Below are 22406 nucleotides of genomic sequence, written 5' to 3'. Positions count from 1 at the left end.
GTGCCGGTGGAATTGAGGAGGTCTTCGAAGTGTTCTCCCCACCGACTCACAACGTCCCGAGTCGAGGTCGGCAGCGCCCCATCCCCACTCTACACTCCTTGTGACAGGGGATTCCTGCCAGACGTTCCCGTCTGGCGGAATCGGACCGGCATCTTCCCCCACCGCCGGAGCCGACTCACCACCGGGTGATGATCGGTTTACAGCTCCGCCCCTCCCTTCACCCGAGTGTCCAAGACATGCGGCCGCAAGTCCGATGACGCCACCACAAAGTCGATCGTCGAACTGCGACCTAGGGTGTCCTGGTGCCAAGTGCACGTGCGGACACCCTTATGCTTGAACATGGTGTCCGTTATGGACAATCCGCGATGAGTACAGAAGTCCAATAACAGAACACCTCTCGGGTTGTGATCGAGGGGGGGGGGGGCGTTCCTCCCAATCACGGCCTTCCAGGTCTCACTGCCATTGCCCACGTGAACATTGAAGTCCAGCAGAACGATGGAGTCCCCAGCAGGAGCGTTCTCCAGCACCCCCTTCCAATGACTCCAAAAGGTGGGTGAGTACTCTGAACTGCTGCTTGGTGCATTTGGCACAAACAACTATATCGAGTTGGAACTTCTCGACCTCACACACCAGCTCGGGCTCCTTCCCTGCCAGAGAGGTGACGTTCCACGTCCCTATATATATATATATATATATATATATATATATATAATGGCATGAATTACACAATGATAAAGTCTAAATACACATACCCACAAGAATGAGTATATTTAATAAATTATGATTTGATGTATTTGAGCATTTATTTTCATTCTCGTCGTGTCTCTTGCCTTTTCTCGTGTTTCGACACTGCCCTCTAAAGGATGATGGCGTCATTACGCTTTAAAACTCCCGACTTTTCTTTCATGCGATAGATGATAAATATTTCGAATTTGCCATTTTAACATGGGATTAATGTATTATTTAAGCCATTTCCCAGTGTCAAATATCCTTTGTATCCATTAGTTGGTGAAATATGTCAGTGAAACGTGATTGGTAGTATTCCGTCGTTTTGTGGGCGTGCTCTTCAAAGGTTGAAGAAACCCAACAGGTTGGACGGACCGACGCCTCAATGGCGAAACAGATGAAGCACTCAGTGAAAGTGATTCCTTCCAATGTCATCTTTCCTTCGCTTGGTGCGAGACTTTATTAAAGTGTCTTTAGTTAAAAGCAGAGCGACAGAAACTTGTGGGACGCGACAAGACGCGACATGACGCTGACATTCCTTCGGGGTGAACCAATAATGGGTGACTAAAAGCGCCAAGAATCTTCATCAAGGCTCAAAAAGTATTGAAATTCATTTGGGCTGCTGGCCTAAGAGGCGATGCGCGGGCCACTGTGGAGCATTGGACTGCTGTTCGGCTTCATCTTCATCTTCACCTTCTGCAACACTTTGGGTGAGAAAGAACCAAGAAGTACACCTTTGATGACGTCACTAATGACCACAAAGGAGGCCCCGGGTTCATCAGAAATTGTGTGTGTGTAGCAAAAAAAAAAAAAAAAATGTTATAATGACAGGACATTTAAAAAAAAAACATTTTTTTTATCGGTTTAGGTGTATAATTAAATAAAAGAATCCCAGCTATGAAACCACAAATCCTCACCTTGACGCTTTCACCTTTATTTGTGCACAGCTACGAAATGTATCTCGAAACAAACACGAAACAGTAGAGGCGTTACAATTAATCGATTGATCGACAACAAAGCGATTTTTCAAATGAATCGGTAACGATTATGATAATCGAGTCATCGTTTAGAGACGCTTTCACTTAAAATTGTCGAAATCCTTGCGATTTCAGCCTCTCAACATTAAATATTCTCCGATTTCTGTTGTCCTCCATGAAAGTGGACTAATTATCTTTTGTGTTTAATCAAAATAAGACATTTGCGAACATCTGCTTGTAAAACGATGATCAACATTTATGCCTATTTTATCACGCGACGGACAGAACCGGTAACTGAATCAGATCAATTTATGTTGGTGCATTTTCTGCACACTGTCAATTTAAAATACTGTCATGTTTTTTTTTTTAATAAAGGGATGGAAATAGATTGTTTTTTTTTTTTTTTTTTAAAAATACGACTCACAATATGAAATGCTCTCTCCTGCGCCGTCCCCAGACGAGAAGTGCGTGCTGGGCATCGTGGGCCGGCCGCTGCGGCTTTCCTGCTTTTACCCGGGCGCCCTCGCCCTGACCGACGTCTCCGCGGAGTGGAGGAGGAACGAGGACGAGGTGGTGCGAGGCGACGGGGGGGGGGACGACGACGCTCTCCGCACGGGCAACTTCACCCTGCGGCTGCCCGCCGTGGACGCCCGGGAGGACAATGCCACCTACAGCGTCATCGTCACCTCCCAGGGAAACAACAGCGTGGAGGCCTGCACGGTGTGCCTCAGGGTCACTGGTAACTTCAACACTCTTACTGTTTTTTTGTTTGTTTTGTTTTTAATTTATTTATTGTCAAATATTTTAAGTAACATTTTCTAACTTTCTTACACGTGTCATGATAGGTTAACATTTTTAAAATGATTGTAAAATATTTTGTCGCTTTTCAAAATTTTTGACTTGTAAAAGTTAATCAGTCTTTTGTTTGTCATTCATTCAAATTTTTAACGGTCATATACTAAGTGTAAAAATAAGTTGTAAAATATTTTAATATTTTTCATTCTTATATAAGGGTAAAATTACTTATCCAGTTTATATGTTTTTACAAATTGGAAAATATTATCATTTTGTACTGTTACAGGAAGTGTCTAAATAAGCAGTTATTATTGTAAAATATTTCAGGTAACATTTTTAACTGTCATACAAGGGTCTAAATAAGTTAACCACAGTTCATCTGAAAAAAATAAGAATACAAATAAAATTAAGATTTTAAAATCTGTCACACAAGTGTCAAGATAAGTTAACTGCTGTTATTATTATTCATTTATAGTAAAATATTTCACTGTAAGTAGGATTTTTAATCGTTGGACAAGTGTAAAAACAAATTAATATTTTTTCATTTTGGATCAAATATTTTAAGTGTCAATATAAGTTAATCATGGTTATGTGTTGAAACTTGTAATGAGATGTCCAATGTTAACCACTATTTTTTTCATCAAATGTTTTGAAGTACATTTTTTTTAACTGTCATACGTGTAGAAAAAAAAAATGTAACCACTGCACTGTTACTATTTTTTATTGTAAAAGTTTAAGTAAAAATGTTTTAGACATTAACTGTCGTGTACTGTAAATAAATTAACTGCACTGTGACTATATTTTAACTAACATTAAATTTTTTTTTTTTTTTTGTAAAATAAGATAAGTTTAACACTTTTGAACAATTGCAGTTTTTGTTCTTTGCTCTCGTTTCTTTTTTGTTGACAGCAACTTTAATCGAAATACTGTAGTCTGTTCCGAGGTCAAACCGTGGCAATCAACAAACCTTTACCGACGCGTTTTGCTGAGCGTTGTTTCCTGCGTGCGCGTCAGCTCCGTTCAGCCCCCCCGAGTTGAAGTGGGAGGCGGCAGCGGAGGATGGCCCCAGCGTCTTCCAGTGCGACTCGGGCGGCGGCTTCCCCGAGCCGGCCGTCTCCTGGCTGATTGACGAAGGGGTCCGGGAAATCCCAGAGGGCTCGGTACAGACCCTGGTGGAGCTGCGGCCGGACTCGCTCCTCTACTATGTCACCAGCTACCTGACCATCAACGTGACGGGCGCCAACGTGTCCTGTGTCGTCCACAACACGGCCACCAACCAGACCCTCACCTCCACCACGTGTATGTTTGATGTCACTGCAGGGGGTAAGGGGGGGCTTGTGATACACCACAGGGGGAGGAGGGTTTTTTTATGTCACCGGAAGGAGGTGGGGAGCTTGTGACGTCACTGGAGGGGACTTGTGATGTAATTTGTAATGAGTGTGGGGGCTTGTATTAGCGCTGGACGGAGGAGGGGTGTTAATCAGTGTGTATTCATAATAACCAGATCCTGAAATGTAGATGTGATATGTGGCATCCCAAACATTCACATTTAACTGATGTGGATGACTAGTTGTTCAAGTATATTCAGTGACTATTCGGACGAGCAGTGCCTTCCTGTTCCAATGCAGTTTGCCACATCCAATATGGCGGCAACATTTACATACGATTACTGCCACAGTTAGTGTTTAAGAGGTGGAGGGTTTTTGTTGTTACCATTTTTGGCACAATGGCCTCCATCTTTTTTCTTTTTTTTTTTGTCTGTGCTTAAGACGCGGTGTGGCACGGTCCCGCGGTGACCCGGGTGACCGACGCCTTGTGGGTGTTCAGCACGGCACTGTGCGCGGTGGTGGGTGCCTTGGTGGCCGTGGGCTTGGCCTACCAGATCCACCTGGACCGCGTGAGCAAGAAGAAGAAGAAACAACACCTGAGGAACAGAAGTAAATATTTGGACTACATTAATGGACACAGAAAGAGTCTGGCTGTCACCCTCAAGCAACCTTTTAACGGAGACAAATTCTTTTTTTCTGGGACGCAGCATTTCATAATCAAGCCACCGACTTATATTTGTCAATTCATGCAGCGGTGTGACGCATGAGATGGTCAAACACAAATATGTGCCATCGTCGTGTAAAGAACTTAACTGAACATTATTAGAACGTTATTATTGGTAGCTAATGCTAACACTGCAGAACTGAGAACTAGAGTGGGCTAACTCCTTTTTTTTTTTTTTTGGTCATTTTGCAGGAGAGTAATTACAAGTTTTAAGGTCGCAATAAAACCTTGGAGTTTATATGGCAACGATAGCATCTTCTGGATACTTAGCTAAATAATGACTTTGGACTTGGATCATATTGGATATTCCAGTTTTATCTACAACTGAGGTAGTCCGTCCTTAGTTTATCTAGGTTGCCTGAAAGAAAAAGAAACAACCTGGGATTATTAAAAAAAAAAAAAGTTAAGTGCAACAGTGGTATAAATCCAAGGAAGCGTCAAATCTACAAATATTTCATCAATGATAAATAACATTTGCTTAGATTAACACGCGGATGCAAAGGCACCCAAGCTAACACACAACAGTGCATACTTTCTGATTCTTGGCCCACTGTTACAAAATTGGAACGTTGCTTTAATGTAGACCCTTATTCATGTGAAAAATATGCATTTAAAAAAAATCCCAATCGACACTGAATTCAAAAATGACAGTGGAGTTAGCCCACACTAGTTCCCAATAGCTGGAGTCGTTATTATGTTAGTCACCATGTTTATAAGAACATCTTGTAAATTTCACAAGGACACATCACTTTCAACGCAATGAATTGATTTTCGATACAAACTATGAAAAGTGTTTTTTGAGTCATGTTATCGCATTGAAAATCAATGGCAGCACTTTGCGCAGGTTACAGGAGACGTCACGACAAGGAGGAAACGGAAGTGGTCACGTTGCAGTCGTGGGAGTCCAGCGTCTGAACCGGATTCATTTTCCCGCTCACGATTATTATCTCAGCCAAGGAGACTACGCCATGACCAAAAGTGAACAGGAAGTCGGCCAATTGAGTGACAAGCTGCCATTTCCCGTGATGGTTAGAAAAAGAATTGCCCCGACACCAGTTTCACAGGACGATACGAAATTGCGTCGATCATGACAGGATATGCGAAGGACCTATTTGGTGTGAACTTGTCCAAATAGTCCTCAATCAGTAGTGGCGGTATGTTAAAATGAAATTATGAAGCTTCCCCCCCCCTAAACCATAAAAATGGTAGAAGACTTTTTTTTTTTTTTTTTTTGAGGATTCGCCATAGAAAAGGGGATGCAAGGGTTTCCTTCATCGCTGCTCGCAAATCTAATCTTTAACATTTTTACTTCCTTTGTTTAAGATGTTATTTTTTTTCCCCAATAAATTTCAATTTTTTTCCCACAGCCTGTGCTAACAATTATTCTTCATCCTGTTGCCTTAACGACAAGTTGGTCAAACAACTGAGCATATGCCACTTATCAGATCCTAACACATGACTAATGCTACACCTAAAAATAACTATAAATAAAAAGCAATCAAATGAAAACCAGTGAGTCACTGTGCCGTCTTGTTCCACGTGACCACACATTCTTGTACCGTTGCGCCAACGAGTGGATTTCACGCCGTTCGTAACCTCGAAACGTGTCATGTCAGGACGATCCCAATCGAGGCAATTTATGCAAATATCCTGGAGTGATACCGCACGCTGTTAAAACAGGAGAAAGTTTATTGCGCTTGGAGATCACGATTCAAAATAACAGACAATCACAAGTGACAAAAAAGTGGGCGTCGTCTTGTCGTCGTCATCTCTCCGTCCGTCATCTGGGCTCTCCCTGCGCCGAGGTAACGCCGTAGACGTCGTGGCGACGCTGGGCCGTGATGGGGATCTGCTGCCGCACATCAGCCAGGTACTGCAGGTCTGAAATCGGCGGGCGGGCGTCGCTAGTTTAGTTTTGGGGCGTGTCGGGCCGTGCGTTCGGTGCCTGGGCCTTCACTGGCGCCTCAATCCACCGCTATCGCGTCGTAATTACAGAAACCATCAATGCTATCCCAAACACGCTACATCAGCATGCATCTGTGCCACGTACATCATCTGGAGCGGTTCACCACCAATATTTATCTAATAGCATGACCAAAAGATTTTAAAAAACAATAATACAAAATCGAAGTAAAATACATGGTACTCACCAGAGATCCTGAAATGAGTTCAATGTAAATGCAAAAATACTGACACTCACCGATATCGGCGTAGATCACGGTCTCCTCTCCTCCGGCCTTGGAGATGACTTCCCCCCTTGAAACGAGACAATGTCTTGGTGAAGCAGCATGTGGTTCATTTTTTATCTCTGATCCACTGAAGCAATTGTACGTTTGCGGTCACAAGCGGTCTCGACGTTTAGTACGGGCGGGACAGCAGCTGCCTTGTTAGTCGGAAAACCTTGTGCGCTGCGTTCTGTGCGTCTGCAATAAACTAGGAAGAAGTCAAGAATTACATCTCACCAGGGGTTCACCACAGTGCTGTGTCCCCAGGCCACGTAGGAGGCGCTCTCGTCCATGGCTGGCGACGCTGTGGCCACGTACACCTGGTTGTCCAGAGCTCTGCAGCGTGGGGGGCGACAGCTGCATCACAGCTACCATGGTACCTTGACTTTCGAGTGCCTCAAATGATCAGTTTTTCCACTTACGAGAAGTCGCTTGATTTTTATTTATTTTTTTGCTTTGTCAGGTACTACGCCACTAGATGGCAGCAGTAGACTTCATAAAGTCACAAATACCCACCTAGCTCGATGTGCAGTATAGCTAATACACAGACTCGTAACAATATGGAACCGGTTGGGCCCAAAATATGGAACGATCGCAAGTAAAGAGCAACGTTTAGCTTGATTTTCTATGACCTGTAGTTCAAAAGAGCACTACAAGGAATTCAGGGGAGCAGCAGCACGTTGATCCTTTGCGCTGCCGACAACGCCGCCACAACACCGCCACTGTGAGGCACATTGCTGAATGGTTTAGCCAGTAAATCGCCCGCCTTTCGGACATCTGCATGGGTTGACTTTCATGTCACTCATCAAAGCACAACCGCCTTTTAAAGGCATGTGCTTGTGGAGAGTGTGTGGATGGCGACCTCAAGTGGAAAAATGCATGGTAAAAAAAATAAACAGCCTTACCTGCCCCTCTGCAGGAGCTCCCAGTGGGCTGGACCCGTGGTCATGTTGAAGGCTCCTGGGTAGAGCAGCAGCTGACATCCTGACCACCCAACAAAAAGAACATTGCCAAAACTCTCACATACACGTCTCGCAAAAATAGGAGAAACCAAACATCAACAACACTTTGGGGTCCCGCTGACCCTAACAATTTCCCCTGCAAAACGTCTTAATGAACTTAGAAATCCCTTTTCTCTGTCAATCATAGTAATATGTCCAGGCTCTGATTGTGCAAAGCAGTCCCAAACCATGATGCCCCCTCCAGTATACTTCAAAGCTGGGATGAGGTTTGGATGTGACCACACAATATCCCAGTAGAACTCCTTTTTGAAACTTTAAACCCGTAAATGTTTGTTTTGGACAACGGTGGCTTCGTCCGATGACATCCATTTTTGTTTAATATTTTACTTATTGTGGATGCTTCAACAGAGATGTTAGCATGTGCCAGAGTCACTCTAGAACTTTTCTTTACTTTAATGAGCATTCTGCGCTGTCCTCCTGCAGCACGTCAATAAATGCCTCGAAGACCAAGATTACATCAAACTCCTCCCCTGTCCAAAAATTCATGAATGATGTCATCTGGTGTAAAACATAAAAACGGAAAAGTTCCAGTCTAGACTGAAAGCCATTTTACCCAAAATTGTATGATTCAATCAAGTCAATAACAAGGAATTTAAAAAGGCAGTTTTCATTGGTTTCAATTGGTCAAAAGTTACCATGATAGAGCCAAAATATACAATTTGATTTAAACATGATATTATTGATATATTTAAAGAGCTGAAGTTGGAAAGGACGACATCAGATAAAATTCCCACCCTTGGCAACGTTCATTACATTTGTATTAACACTAAAGCTTGACGAAAGGAAGCGAGGTGGACACAAACGTCCAGCATAAAGTCCAGAGGGTTAAAAAGTCCCGTTGAACCTTACTTACGCGTTTCCGGAAACATCAACGACAATGTTGACACGTCTCACACACTCACCCTTCCTGCTGTAGATCTGCGCCAGCTCAGCGAACCTCAGGTCATAACAAATCCCCACGCCCACTTTGCAGAAAGCTGCGAGTAAGAATTACGGTGAAATATTGAGAAAACAAACAAACAAATAACAAGTCCTAATAATAAATCAACGTCACTCACGCGTTTCAAACATGGACAGGGTGTTGCCTGGGCTCAGCGTCTCCGACTCCTGGAAGCGGATCTTGCCTGGGATGTCGATGTCAAAGAGGTGGATCTTGAAGAGAAAGAGAAAAAAATATATTTAAAAATGTGTGTCTGATGTGTGCGCGTGTGTCAAAAATGTCAAATGGCGTACCTTCCTGTGTTTGACGAGCAGCTGTCCATCAGGTCCAAACACCATGCAGCTGTTGTACAACTTGCCTGCATCCTCCTCAGGAATGGATCCTGTACAACAATAGGACGCTCAGCATCAAAAATGGATTTTGCACCACTAAACAATTCGCGCAGGCATTATTTATGTCCCATTTGGGGTCGCCGTCCTCACGTTCTACTGTAGTATCTGTGACTTTTGAGGGTGTATGGCTTTAAATGGCGGGGCCTGGCGGGTGAGGCGGGCATGAGAGTTTGTGAGCTCGGATTTGCAGCTGGCTGTTAAATGACTAACTAGTCTGCGAGTTGAATGCCTAACTATGGATGATTATTATCACAGTGGTGCGTGAGTCTGTAGTAAACATTACTCTGTGTGGAAAAATGACCAACTGCGAAGCTTCGAGCCAGAGATTTTGCTTGACTTTTTTTTCCTTTTTTATTTTTTAAATAATCATTTAATCCCCAATAAAAACCGAATAAAAGAGAATGGAAAGAAATTAAATCGTGTTAGAGGTGGTGATTGGTGTAAAATGTTTGACAACCATTGGTCTCAGTTAAAAATTGGGATATACTAGTAGCTGGTAGCGTCTTACCTCCCACCAGGTAGATTTTGTTGTCCTTGGCGGCCTGGGACAGAAGCCGCGTGGACTCTCCTGGGATCTTCTCAGCGTTGGCGGGGAAGAAGCCGCTTCCGTAAGGCGAATTGAAGCATTCCTGAAAGTTTTGAATTCTCATTTATTTTAATGTATGTGATGATAGCTGGGATGGGCTCCAGCTCTCCCGCGACCCTTGTGAGGAGAAGCGGCTCAAAAATAAATTGTGGGTATTTAAAAAAAATACCCACAATATTTTTAAAATACTTTTTAAAAATCAGATTTAGATTTGAAAAATCGCCAAAATATATATTTTTTCCTAATCATATCTTGTATTTGACTGTCATTCATTCTTGTGAAGACCAGTAACAAATGATGTGATTTTATTTTCTATTTGTATTTCTTCTGTCTGTGCTTTCGAATTAATATTTGATTTATTGGCTTGACAGTATTGCTATTATGTAGCTATGAGGTGTGTGTGTATATACTGTGAAAATTATGATTTTTTTAAAATTTGTTTTTATTTTTTTTATTATTGAACTGATCGTTTCTATGGGGTTGCTCAGGCGGACGTGCACCATAATCTAACTTGCCAACTAAGAGCTTCCTCGTCCTCGGTCCTCACCGGCAGAAGCACCACTTTGCTGCCTTGTGTCGCCGCCTCGTCGATGAGCCTCCGCGCCCGGCTCAGGTTGTCCGCCTTGACGGTGCCCACCTGCAGCTGGATGACGGCCAGCCGGAACTCTGCGAGGAGCGACAACAAGACGCCATTCGGTTGTTACTTGTGTGTTGTTGTTTTGAGGAAACGTAGTCACAGAAGAATATGATAAAACGTGTTTAAACGTTCAAACACGCAGCGACGTGACATTCGGCTACATATTAGGTACATAGTAAGAAAATATTTTAAAAAAAAAACAATACCAAAAAAACACTTACTTGACATTGCTTTTGCTATCGCAGACATGAATGAGGCAAATGCTGTACTTTCTCGTGACTTGTGTATATGCTAACTATCAGCTTCAAAATAGCGCTTCGAAATAAAAGTTTATAATTTTATTTGACATCTTTAAATATGACCGCTGACAATAGTTAATAGTATGAAACCTTCTTATACGTACTACAATAACATTCTATAAATGTCATTCATCATACTTATGCGACCTACGTATATACGCGGAGACAATAAACTTTACTTTGAAATTTGAAAGGAAGTGACACTGTTTGGGGGCGGAATTGTGACCACCAATCGAGTTTGTGTGCGAGAATGTCGCTTTCCTCACTGGCTAACATTACGCTATTGAGTATTTTTAATTATACTACTTAAAGGCCATTAAAAGATTATACAGCAGTGATATCACTTTCTTTTATTAAAATGGGAATTGTTTAGAAAATAATAGCAATACAGTAAGGTGCAAATGACCCTCAGTGATCTTAACCAGTGGTAACCAGTGGTACACAGACTAGTCCCAATAATTTCATTCCTCTTCAAATACTGCAAGTATCACATTTACAGCACGATGCATTCGGCCTAACGCGGGAGAAAGATCGGCGTGAATAAAGGCAATCGTTGCAATTCTAGCATTCAAGTTTCTGTGTTATTGTACAGAATGTGTAATCAATAATGTTTCCTTTCAAGCGCAAATGCAAAAAACAAATACGGACGGGTGTGATAAACGATGATCATTAAACCTCCTCTCATAAGCAAAGGAAGATGCTCAATTGCTACATCACACACCCATCAGGAGTTGATTTTTAAAGCCTTGCTGCATACTCTTAATTCTGGATATGCTTCACATAACAGCAGAATATCATATGTACATATAATAATGAACCTCACAGGGGCTTTCTACTTAAGGCTGCCTGCTGGAAAATCAAAGAAATGAAGGAAATTCAAAGACTAGAAGGAAAATCTGACAGTAACGGGCTGGCGCCTCGACGCCAGTAGTTCTGTACATTCTGCACGATTCCGCCTAAATCAACTATTGTGGAAATATGTCAGCGCAAACACTGATCAACATTAAACACAGAATGTCACGTAATCATTAAACAAATGCTCGGAGGGTAACGCTACCTTAAGGCCAGAGGGACGCTTCCAAAGTGGAATTGCACCGCTTTAGAATGAACAAATATGACAGTCTATCCAATATATATATATCATTTATAAGTTAGTGTAAAGAGGGCAGCATTATACGCTCCCGGCTCCCGCAGTTGTGCAGTGGAGCGGCGTGGCGTCCGGGGAGCCACGCTGCACCGCGTCGGGTCCCGAGGTGACTTGAACAGTTTGTGTGCGGGGGCAAGCGGCCACCATACGGCGCCATTGTCGTCGTCGTCGTCGTCGTCCATTTTACGAGCTCTCCAGCGCATCGAGGACTTTCATGATCTGCTGCTTGATCACCTTGGTGGCGTCTCCGGCGTTGGGGATCAGATATCTGCGAGGATGGAAACATGAGGAACTGTCAGAGTCAGCCGAGAGCAGACCTCAGCCAAGAAGCAGATTGCCGCAAAGATGGGAAACGGGCAAAAATAAAGCGAGAGTGGGGATATCATGACAGGCTACTGGTACAGCTTGGCGTGAGTGTCCGACTAGTAATTACTGGTTTGCTTTGTCAACGTGACTGCTGTGACAAAAGGTGGTTCAAACAAGAACCCAAACAAAGTTACCGTTCCACCGCGGAGATCTCCACTCCCGCGGTCGAGTTGTTGCTGCCAAACTTGAAGGTGATGAGCTCCGGGTGCTTCTTCTTGGACGTGATCTTCACCACGGAGCTCAGCGCTTGCCTGGACTGGATGTAAGCGAAGCCCTTCCTGGCGCCGATCTCGCGCAGGCAGTACATGTGCGTCGCCGTGACCAGCAAGTGGCTACAACCAACCACAACAGACATTTTTAAACAAATACACAGAAACGAGTTTAGGTGCATCCGAAGAGATTTTTCGTCATTTCTACTTCCGTCCAACATGCAACTGGTGTTTGGGAGCCTGAATACTTGATTATTTATTATTATTATTATTATTTTAAATATTAATTTCAACCACAACAGACTTAATTTGAAGGGGACATATATTATGTAAAACTGACTTCTTGATTGTTTTCCACCTTGACTTACAACTACTTTTAAAAAGTAGAATTATTGCTACAATTGTATCGTTCTAGTGCTGGATGCGTACCTTTTTAAGGGGTGTGGCCTAGTAGTGACTGACATCAGGAGTCGGGGTTGCGTTGGCCTGTTACATTATGCGTGAGTGTCTGCCCGTGATTTGTGGCCTATCGCAGCTCCTTGTGAGTGTTCTCATTTTGTTTGTGTGTTTTTGACTCTTTGCACCGTTCAATGGTTGAACGGTAATTGAAATTGCGGCTCTCCTTACCCACTTGCGTCGAGTTGCGTTTCTACGTGCCTGCAAATCTTTTATTATCTGCCAATTTCGAAAAACCGAAGCGCTCGGACGACAGGAACTAGGAAGAAACGTCTTTCCTTGCCTCACCTGGGGAACATGTGACCCGTCTCCTTCACCTCGTTGCACGGGATGCGATGCTTCACGTCCGGCTTGTTGATCCACGTCTGGACGTTGACAATCTCCTTCCGGTCGTCGTCCGACATAGATGAACTGTCGATCTCGTCTAAAGGAAGCAGGAGGGGACGTGGAGGGAGACCCATTCATAAAAAACGCTCCTCACAACGGATGCCAAAAGAAGTAGCACGAGCAGCAGCCTCCACCTGTGTCGTACTCCTCTTCGTCACCGATACTGAAAACGGGCTTCACCCCGCGGTAAGGTTTGCCCACGCGGTCGCTGCTGCTCACGTGTCTGCAGAAAGACAACGACTTAGCAGGAAGAAAGCTAAGATGGCAACACTAGTGTGGAAAAGGCCCAATTAATCGACGCGAATGGCGATGGCAGATGAAGACCTCCAAGTTGCAGGAAAAAAGGAAAAGCGGGATGTGAAAAGCTAAACACGGAGGAGGTTCATCCAAATCGAATTTACTAACAAGACATTTTCTTGATGATACAAGCTGTTAAACTGGTGCGCATTTCCAACAATTACCCCGAAGAAATAATAGGAATTCATCTCACCCTAAGGTCATACATTTACATTTGCATGTTGAAATCTAATTTTAGAAAAGTAAATTGTCACTTAAGTGCAAACATTATTTCATTTTAGTATTAATAACAGGGACTGGCATGATCAATTATTTAACGGTTAAGAAGCCTATCAATTGTCAATTTCGTAATCACATAAGAAATTGGAAGATTCTCAAACCACAAGAAGAACATAAAGAAAATCATTTATTGAATCAAGTTAATTGCCTAGGTGATTCAATAAATTTGGTCAAATCCCAATCCTTAGTTAAGTCAAACTTAAAAAATAAAAAACAAATAGAAGAAAAAACAAAAAAAGTAGACGAAAAAAAGATGGGGAAAAATAAAATATAGCAGTCTAAAAATATTAGGGAAAAAAATGAAAAATATACAAATATTCGATGGAAAATACTATATTATTACATGTGAAATCTTTTCACAGTTAATTGCCATGAGTAAATCGTTTTCATCAAAAAGTGATGTAGTCCGATTTTTGCTCAGATTCTGGGTTCTTGTTCGACTGTATTTCCTTAAAATTTTAAGTTTGTTGTCCACTGTACATGTACACATTATGGCAATATAGGAGAGGTGGCACAGTATTTGATCACTTTTGTATCCAATTTCGAGTTTGGGGAAGTGATCCAGATGAATACAGGTGGAATGCAAACACAGGCCGTGATTGCCCAGCAAACAGTGAAACTGTTTCTCTTCTACATGTCACTCCAACGTGGATGAAAGCTTAAGTGAGGATGAATCAACAGTTAAAAAAAACAGAACGTTGCATGTTGTTAGTGAAAGCATGACGACGAGCACGTGTGCGTGAGGAGTTATTAGAGAGGCGTGGATGCTAATACAAAGAGTGGCATGCGTTAATGCGACACAGGCGCCCGTCCGTCCTTTTGAGCGCACCACAGCCAGTTGCTGGCATGCTGGTGACAAAAAGAGCTCAGCGCGAGTAGCGAGCGCTTACCTATCGGGAATCACCTTCTCTGGCCAGGGCAGATTGAAAGATATTCTAGCATGAAATAAGGTACAAGGTACGGTGAATATAAATTGTTTTGGGGTTTGGGGGTAAGCAACACAGACAAAGGTAAAGTCCACCTTTACATATACATTTCTATAGCCTTAATCCTCCAAGCTCCGTAAGGGCCAAAATAATCATAATAATAATAATGCTAAAACATTACAAAAATACAGTAAACTAGTGGGGGGGGGGGGATGCAAAAATATTGCATGAAAAATACAAAAAATATTTGAAACCAGAAAAGATTACGGAAAATTGATAAATATTGAGAACAAAAACGAGTAGACAAAAAATATTACATGAAAAAATACATTCGGCAAAAAGGATGAGTCAAAAAATACAAAAACGTAAATGGACAAAAGGAAAAAAACTAATTGTAGGACAAATACAAAATATGATAAATAGAAAATCAAACCAGACAAAAACAAGTCAAAAATGTACCCCCAAAATAATAATTAAATGTCAAAATTACCCCCAAAATAATAATTAAAAAAAAATTAAAAACAGTCTGCGTAGTTATCACAATTTATCAGCACATCATTTCATCCCATTATGAGATAGTAGACATCAAAGCGGACATTCTGCTTCAAATCTGAGTTGTTGTTTTTTTTGGGGAGCCCGGGAGACAACATAAATGTTGCAAGCGTTAACGTGTAACGTCATGAAACATGTTCAATTGTCACATAATGGTTAAATACATGAAATAATGTCATTGCACCCAAAAAAAAAAAAAAAAAAAAGTGTCCCTTCTATAATGAAACCAAGGCGAACATTTTCAGGGCAAATGTGTGGACGCTTGGCCAAATCGCAATGAAAAATCTGCTTTTAAATGTGTGTGTAAATGTGGACGTGACCCAATGGCTAATTGCTTCAGGTTGACAGAAAAAGTGGAAAAGAAAAAAATTTAGTTAGAGTCAAAACCACTTTTGACAAAGCTCACGACAAAGGTACACCCACACAATATATAATGAGGTCTCTCACCTGTCCACAGGGGTGGACGTGTTTTCAATGAAGCTGATCATCTTCTCTTTTACATTCACCGACTTGGACTTGAGGGCAAAAGTCATTTTGTTGACCAACGACTTGACCCCTTTGCCGTCGCTCAAAGACTCCCCCTGGATAGGCACGCAAGAAACGTGTTAACTTCCAACTGCAGTTTGAGCCCCAAAAAAATAAAGACCGCGGCGTACGTCTGCCGAGCCGAGGCTGCTGTGAGATCCCGACGTGCTGACGATCCAGTGGATGTACGACGAGTCCAAGCCCTCCACGTTCATGTCCACCAGGTGCTGCTGAAGAGCTGAGATCGCGCAACAAATCATTGAGTCACTGGAGGGCCTGCCCACGCATCAAGTGCAATTAGTCTGAAAGTGATTAATAGTCGGTGTGGAAAAATGATCCATGCGACGCGTCAAGGCAGAGATTTAGCTTCTACCTTTTTTTTGTAATCAAATTAATCAAGATTTTCAATACATTTTTGCAGCCCTAATTTTAACACTTGTGTAGATGTGGAGCGCTCACCCATAAAGCCCCCCTTAGCGATGCTGACATACTCCTTGTTTTTCTGCAACACAAGAAGCTTGGTCAGCATAAAATGAGCGCGTGTGTACTAGCACACTTTTTGAGTTTCTCACCTGCAGGAAATGAGCCAGCACCATGTTCATGTACATGTCCTCCTCCTCTCTGCCGCTGCCCATGAAGCACAGGTGCTCTCCGCTGGCGATGGAGCCCGACTCCAGGGATTGCTTCTGGGCCTCCAGGAGGGACTTGACCGACAGAGCGAACTCGGACGGGTTCTGGAGCATCTGTGCCGGAACACATGAATAGACCAATTAAAATTGTTTGTAAATAATAGCCTGCCAGGGTACTTGCGGGTGGCAGAACGTGAGTGACTACTGCTGACCTGACCTGGGAAACCGTTGACAAAGCAGTATGGAACAGTACGGCCCACTCACCAGGTCTGAGTCCAGGTGGAAGGCGGTGGACAAATGACCGGCGTTGTACTGCTCAGCCGGACGGCAATCCACGACAAAGAAGCGCACCCCGTCCTGAGGAAAGAGGAGGGGGGGGGGGGGCATGTTAGTCCTGATTCTCTTCCTTTTAAAAACGGTCGGGAGCACAGCGACCTGCTGATGCTGGTTGGCCTGCAGGATTTCCGGGACAGACACGGGGAGGCAGAGTGCCTGACTCAGGTCGATGTCCTCTTCCTTCAAAGCTACGAGGCTGCTACCGAACAGGTTTTGGTTCATCTGGGGAGGGAGAGAGAGAGAGAGAGAGAGAGAGAGAGAAAAAATGGCATCAAGGCCAGACCGCGTGTAGTAGATGTTCGCCAAGAAGAGGAGTTCCAACCTTCCTGAGCGACAGAGGGGTCTTGCTCTGGTAGTATTGGGCCAGGGAAAATAAATCCTCAATGTCCTCAGCCTCAAGTAGGGAAGGAGATTCTTCCAGCATTTCTGTTAGAGACAATGTTGTTGTTGTTTTGTTTTTTTACATATGACACTTACATGCAGTTCAGTCAAACTACAGCCGAGCCACAGCGCTAATGCAGCGGTACCTTGAGTGGAGCGTTTCATTTGCTCCATGACCACGCTCATAACTTACTTACTTGTATCTCAAGTCATCTTTCCCCATTAAAATGAACAGAAATACCATTCATGCGTTCCAGCCTCCCAGCACCCAAAAAATAAAAACTAAAAAATTCTGTAATGCACTTTTTAATAAGAAAACTACCTCTATAATATTGTATGTTATAAAAACACACAGTAATGACCATTAAAATGTAAAGAAATAAACATGTTTGCTTCAGTTCAACGGACATTGTGCTGCTCCTTCTCATGCGCACGCCTTTGCCACCTTGGGGCACGATAATAAAAAAAAATAAAAATACATGGAGACAGTCTTTTAGAAAAATATTTCTTTGCACTTTCTATTCTGTTAATTCTAATATCATATGAACTCTGCTCTAGTGAAGACAAAGAAAAGGTCATCTTGCTCCTGTCTCCTTGTGTCTCTCTCCCTGATACCACGGTGTAACCAAAGAGACAAAACATGATGTTTGGTGATGCCACTATCTGTCTAAATGTGTTACATCGTTAGTCGGCTTGTAACACCAGAACACTGATGCTATTCATTACCGTGTCTAAGGGCATTTTTCATTGTCTATTATCACCACTGTATTGTGTTGGCGCCATCTTATAGCATCTTAGTGCCGAGGACCGATGTTCTTGATTTTGTGACGCCATAGCCTTGTCTTATAGAAAAAAATGTGCTGTGCCTCCATCTTGTGACATCTATAGGCAATCGCAAAACCTTTTCGGGTGGGTGTCGATGACTCACGGATTTCCGCAACATTGCCAGTGAATATTATCAAGCATGAAGACGGAAGATCACACTTACTGATGACGTCCTCTTTGCTGTCTCCTTCTCTGTCAAGGATCGCTTCTCTACAGCGGGAAATCAAAACAACAGGTCGAAACAAAAAAAAGTCACGTTTGCCCTCGTGAGGAAACGCAGAGACTTACTTGGCATTGACAAGGATGATGAGCATGAGGAAGAAGATGAGGAAAGGGTCTGCCTGCTGGAGGTAGCAGTCCCACAGAGCCTGGGTGACGTCGGGCGGGCAGTGGCTGGAGAAGAGGCTGCCCATCTGTGGAGGAAAAGAGGCGTTCGGGGACGTTTCCGTGACAGTGCGGGAGCGCCCGAAAGATTCACGCAGGCATTAGAGGAATTCAAACACACCCAGTTGATGGCGTACGAGTCAGGCGTGATCTTTTTGGTATCCAAGAAGGAGCAGAGTTCAGGCTCGTGGTACTGCAGGAGCAGTCTGTATAGGTGGAAAGGGCGGCCCTTGGGTACGCACTCACTGAAAAAATGCAAAGGATGTTTGCATTATTAAAAATGGCATTCACACAGGCTGTGTTAGGAATCATTGGAGTCATTCCTGCCTCCCTATACTGTGATACCGTGACTTACAGGTGAGGAGAGAGAAGAAGAAAAAAAAAAAAAAAAAAAAAAAAGTCATGCATTTCAATAAGAAAAACAGCACTGAAAGATTGTCTTATAAAATACAGGAATGACATAATAAAATAAAACGTAAAGAAAAAAAAGTTAAAGTTTCTGCTCCAATTCTATGGACACTGTGCTGCTCCAGGTGTCCACGTCTTGGCCACCTGGCAGCAGTATGATAGACAGACATACAGCTATAAATATGATAGACAGACATACGGCTATAAATTGAGACAGTCACAACTACTCAGTAAGCTTCAGTAATAATAATCGCTTTTCGCAGAGGATAAAGAATATAAGCATCTGAGTATTATTATACACGTGTTGCTCCATTTGTGTTCATATATCCCTTGCATCAAGGGTCAAAACACTGTCACACCAATGCTATTTGTTAGCCCGTCTGAGGGGTTTTCTATTGTTTGTTAGCATTAAGCTAAGCAGACGGTCACATTTTAAAAATACACTGTGCAATTCTCTTTGTTTTAGGCTTAGTTTGACAGTAAAATTGAACAGGAAGAGGCTTAAAACATCTTGAAGCCTATCTTTTGAGGAATTGTTCACTATCTGGCAAACTTGTTGTGAAAGGGAGTTTACTGCCACGATCTAGCATCGCAAACGCAAACGTTTGCTCGCGGTATATTGCTTTTCTAGTGACCATCGGTTGTTCACTACATTTTACGATGCATTGCGGGATACATTGAGGCGATAGTGGGCGAACATCAACTATAGGGCACTATGCAGGGGATAGGGAGTCGAGTGGTCGGACAGCTCACTCACCGGGGTACGTGCTTGTTCATGATGGCGTAGAAGCAATTGTAGAGGTCTCTGCGGGCCAGGCGAAGCCCCAGGAGCGGCTTGAGGAGGTGTGGCCAGCTCAGGTCCGACGCGAAGCTGATGTTGCGCGACTTGCAGTAGAACGTGACCACCGCCTCCACGTCGGACACCATGTCGCTCCGCTCTTCCTCTGACACTTGCAGCTTGTCTGGATGTGGGCACACAAAAACAGACATGTCAGTCTTAAACGAATGGACAGAATGAGTACTTTAAAAAAAAATAATAATAATAAAAAAATAAAAATAAAAAGTCACTTTATACCAAATTGTTGGGGAAAGTCACAACAGAATGTGGAATGATGGCAGTCAGCCCAATCACAGGCATGAAATCATGGATTATTTCTGGGCATGTTTAGACAGATGGTGCGCCACCAACTGCTCGTGTTACACAAGACGTCAAAATTATCAGTCAGTTTTATTGTTTTTATGTATTATTACTAATCGTAGCTAAAATTCAATTTCATTTTTTAAAAATGCATGTTTTAAAAAAGTCAAGTAATTAAGTATACAGTTTGCACTTTTGTAAAAACAAAAATAGGCTGTAGTCATTTTTTAATATAAATTACAAAAAAAATAAGTTTTTACTTGTACGTTTTTAGATACATTTCATTAACAATTTTTGTTGAAACAAAGTAATTTTTTTAAAATTAGGTAACAGGACTTTTTTTTAACGGTCATTAACTTATTAAATATTTTTATGAAAATGCGTTTTGTTATATTATTAATGAAAAACGAACTGCATTTCTTACCATATTTTTTTTATTTGGGAAAAAATATATATACATTAAATACACTTGCATTTTCTCCATTTTTTTTTGCACTTGTAAGACAGCTAAGAATGTTGCTCTCTCTGTCATAAACCGTGGCATGCATTTCCTCACCAATCAGCTGAAGACTGCGACTGTGAATGAGTGTCTGTTCTGGTAAATCCAGGACGCCATCCCAGGGAGCGAGAGAGTCTCCTTTACCGGACACGTTCAGCGCGAGCTGGCGACACACAGCAAACCGTCGCTCTTAAACGGCTGACATTTAAACGCCCATTTTCAGTCAATTGCATGAACGAAGCTCTGTACCTTCCACATTTTTGCTCTCTGTTGAGCTGAAGTCTCCTCGATGTGGACGACGCCTTTGTCCGTCTCCATGTCGGAACCGCCAGAGTCCAGAGCCTCCGCTAGATCTTGGTCCCTTTGAGTATCAAAATTACCCTTTTTTCTTACCCCTCAAAAAGCACCAATAAATACATTTTGGTTCTTGTTTTCTTATTAGTTCCACATTGTATTGAGTCAATACAACAGGGGCTTTTGTTTGGTTTAGTATTCATCATGTTACAGCTCAACAAATTTGATGTAGGAATGTGAAGCAGTCACAAATCCGTAGACAGGAAGGAGACGATTACTGGACTATAAAATTGCCCCACATCTGGAATCAGGAGCCAGTTGAAGCGTAATTCCAAATATAAAATTGGATTCTCAGTTATTGCACGTGTTAGAATTGCAACAGGCGGCTAAATGAATTTCAAACTATGCTTCCTATCCCATCGCATTACATTCTATTCCATTCATTCCGCGGGGATGATGCTGGCCTCTTGTCTCTTATGACAGCTATCCAACGCTTTTCTATGGAGTCTGATAGCCGGTTTATTTAAGCAGCTCACGCTGACAAAAAAAAAAAAAAAAAATCAAACAAGACGCTATTGTTGAAGCGAGCGTTCCGGTTTAGTTGTGCTTGAGTGGAACACATCGCAGCTATCAGCCGGAGGTGCTCATATTGTTAGCTTAACCGTCTACATAAGTATTCATCGACATATTACAGCAACTGAAGAGGTATTTCCAAACTGGCATTTCCTTCAAAACATCCCAGAAACTACACATATAAATCGCCGTGGGTTTAATTCTTAATTTTCGAACTGATTTAGCCAATTTAGCTGGCTAACAAAACGAAGTACAGCACAGGATGTGCAAATGTGACAAAAGCAGTCAGCACGGCGGGATTACAAACTCAAACTCATTGTCAGTCGAATTCGGTTAACGCCCCGGTGAGAGCGCGTCTGACAGCGGGAGGCTCAGAGGTGTTGCGCCACGATTGAGCACAAAAAAAAAAACAATCTCTCACCAGCTGCCCCGGAGCGCTTCCTCCACAGCATCCGTCCGCCATTATTGTGTTAGCCGGACACGTCAAGCGCCGCCGAGTATCGCGAGAGTTTGTCGCTCGCCCGGGGGCGGGGCTTACGAGGCGATTATTAACGCTTGCGTGAAAGCCGATTTCCCAAGCGATTCAAAACACTCGAAAATCATTATACAAATTCAGGAGACGTTAGGAATTACTTTATACATCCCGAAAAGTGCCAGTTTTCCCAAATTTCACATTTCCACCTCGTCAAAACATTTGAGTGAATGAGACGATAAACAAAGAAGTTATTTCCTATTCCAAATTTAAGTTGTTCAATTTATTCAGAATTTCTTGGGAACTATTTTCCACATTCTCATATTTCAAAACGCTACACTTTTCACCATGTCCCCAATTCCCAAATGTTTTTTTTTTTTTTTTTTAACTGTACCTATTTCCACGTTATGGCCGATTCAAACCATTCCAAATTGAAACCGCTCAGCTCATGTACCCAATCACAGCAACTAAAATGACAACTATATTGTTCAGTGTGTCAGTGTCCACCTACCTTGTAAATGTATACATAAAAATACAAGTTGTGGCAGTGCACGAAAAATAATAAGGGTTACTCCAAGCCAACCTTTTGAACTGAAGCGGTTGACTGATATTTTGCAATATTCAATGTCTTAAAAGTCCAACTCCAAAATGACAACTTTAAAGAAAAACAAA

General features: G+C 42.6%; 3 protein-coding genes across 8 annotated transcripts; 1 reads left to right on the top strand and 2 right to left on the bottom strand.

Annotated features, from left to right (window-relative positions):
• Positions 1-1084: 1084 nt before the first annotated feature.
• LOC133406285 (T-lymphocyte activation antigen CD80-like) lies at positions 1085-5890 on the top strand. Of its 3 annotated transcripts, none has more exons than XM_061683788.1 (5): positions 1085-1436; positions 2161-2442; positions 3513-3797; positions 4268-4435; positions 5395-5890. In XM_061683788.1, exons 1-5 carry the CDS (start codon positions 1364-1366, stop codon positions 5463-5465), a joined length of 879 nt encoding a protein of 292 aa, XP_061539772.1. In that variant the 5' UTR covers positions 1085-1363; the 3' UTR covers positions 5466-5890. The 3 variants fall into 3 exon arrangements, with proteins under 3 accessions (XP_061539772.1, XP_061539771.1, XP_061539773.1); XM_061683787.1 differs by having other exon boundaries at positions 5383-5890; XM_061683789.1 differs by lacking the exon at positions 4268-4435.
• Positions 5891-6221: 331 nt separating this feature from the next.
• Positions 6222-10944, bottom strand: nit2 (nitrilase family, member 2). 4 transcript variants are annotated; one of them, XM_061683790.1, is made up of 10 exons: positions 10574-10936; positions 10263-10381; positions 9638-9758; positions 9031-9119; positions 8856-8949; positions 8700-8774; positions 7681-7759; positions 7013-7111; positions 6751-6806; positions 6222-6431 (listed from the first exon to the last, which is right to left on the bottom strand). In XM_061683790.1, exons 1-10 carry the CDS (start codon positions 10599-10601, stop codon positions 6331-6333), a joined length of 861 nt encoding a protein of 286 aa, XP_061539774.1. In that variant the 5' UTR covers positions 10602-10936; the 3' UTR covers positions 6222-6330. The 4 variants fall into 4 exon arrangements, with proteins under 4 accessions (XP_061539774.1, XP_061539777.1, XP_061539775.1 ...); XM_061683793.1 differs by having other exon boundaries at positions 6326-6431; positions 7013-7160; positions 10574-10941; XM_061683791.1 differs by lacking the exon at positions 6222-6431 and adding an exon at positions 6448-6525 and having other exon boundaries at positions 7013-7160; positions 10574-10944.
• Positions 10945-10986: 42 nt separating this feature from the next.
• tbc1d23 (TBC1 domain family, member 23) lies at positions 10987-21721 on the bottom strand (the record flags this gene model as incomplete). Its single annotated transcript, XM_061684212.1, has 19 exons — positions 10987-12066; positions 12299-12496; positions 13118-13253; positions 13351-13439; positions 14683-14727; positions 15718-15851; positions 15927-16033; positions 16255-16297; positions 16368-16538; positions 16689-16781; positions 16860-16982; positions 17083-17186; positions 18130-18176; positions 18255-18379; positions 18472-18595; positions 19516-19720; positions 20453-20558; positions 20645-20756; positions 21684-21721. Coding segments are annotated over 19 exons (2085 nt in total), but the record flags the coding sequence as incomplete, so codon positions are not given.
• Between the last annotated feature and the right edge of the window lie 685 nt (positions 21722-22406).

This window comes from Phycodurus eques, chromosome 8 (genome assembly GCF_024500275.1).
Source record: "Phycodurus eques isolate BA_2022a chromosome 8, UOR_Pequ_1.1, whole genome shotgun sequence".
Taxonomy (NCBI): Eukaryota; Metazoa; Chordata; class Actinopteri; order Syngnathiformes; family Syngnathidae; genus Phycodurus; species Phycodurus eques.
The sequence above is the reverse complement of the archived record's forward strand: the minus strand, read 5'-3'. Positions and strand labels throughout refer to the sequence as shown.

Coding starts and splice junctions, on each gene's coding strand:
- LOC133406285 (XM_061683787.1), top strand. CDS start 1,364: ATGCGCGGGCCACTGTGGAGCATTGGACTGCTGTTCGGCTTCATCTTC. Junction 1,437..2,160: donor CACCTTCTGCAACACTTTGG/GTGAGAAAGAAC, acceptor CGCCGTCCCCAG/ACGAGAAGTGCGTGCTGGGC. Junction 2,443..3,512: donor GGTGTGCCTCAGGGTCACTG/GTAACTTCAACA, acceptor CGTGCGCGTCAG/CTCCGTTCAGCCCCCCCGAG.
- nit2 (XM_061683790.1), bottom strand. CDS start 10,601: ATGTCTGCGATAGCAAAAGCAATGTCAA. Junction 9,120..9,637: donor CAAAATCTACCTGGTGGGAG/GTAAGACGCTAC, acceptor ATTGTTGTACAG/GATCCATTCCTGAGGAGGAT. Junction 8,775..8,855: donor CCTGTCCATGTTTGAAACGC/GTGAGTGACGTT, acceptor TCTTACTCGCAG/CTTTCTGCAAAGTGGGCGTG.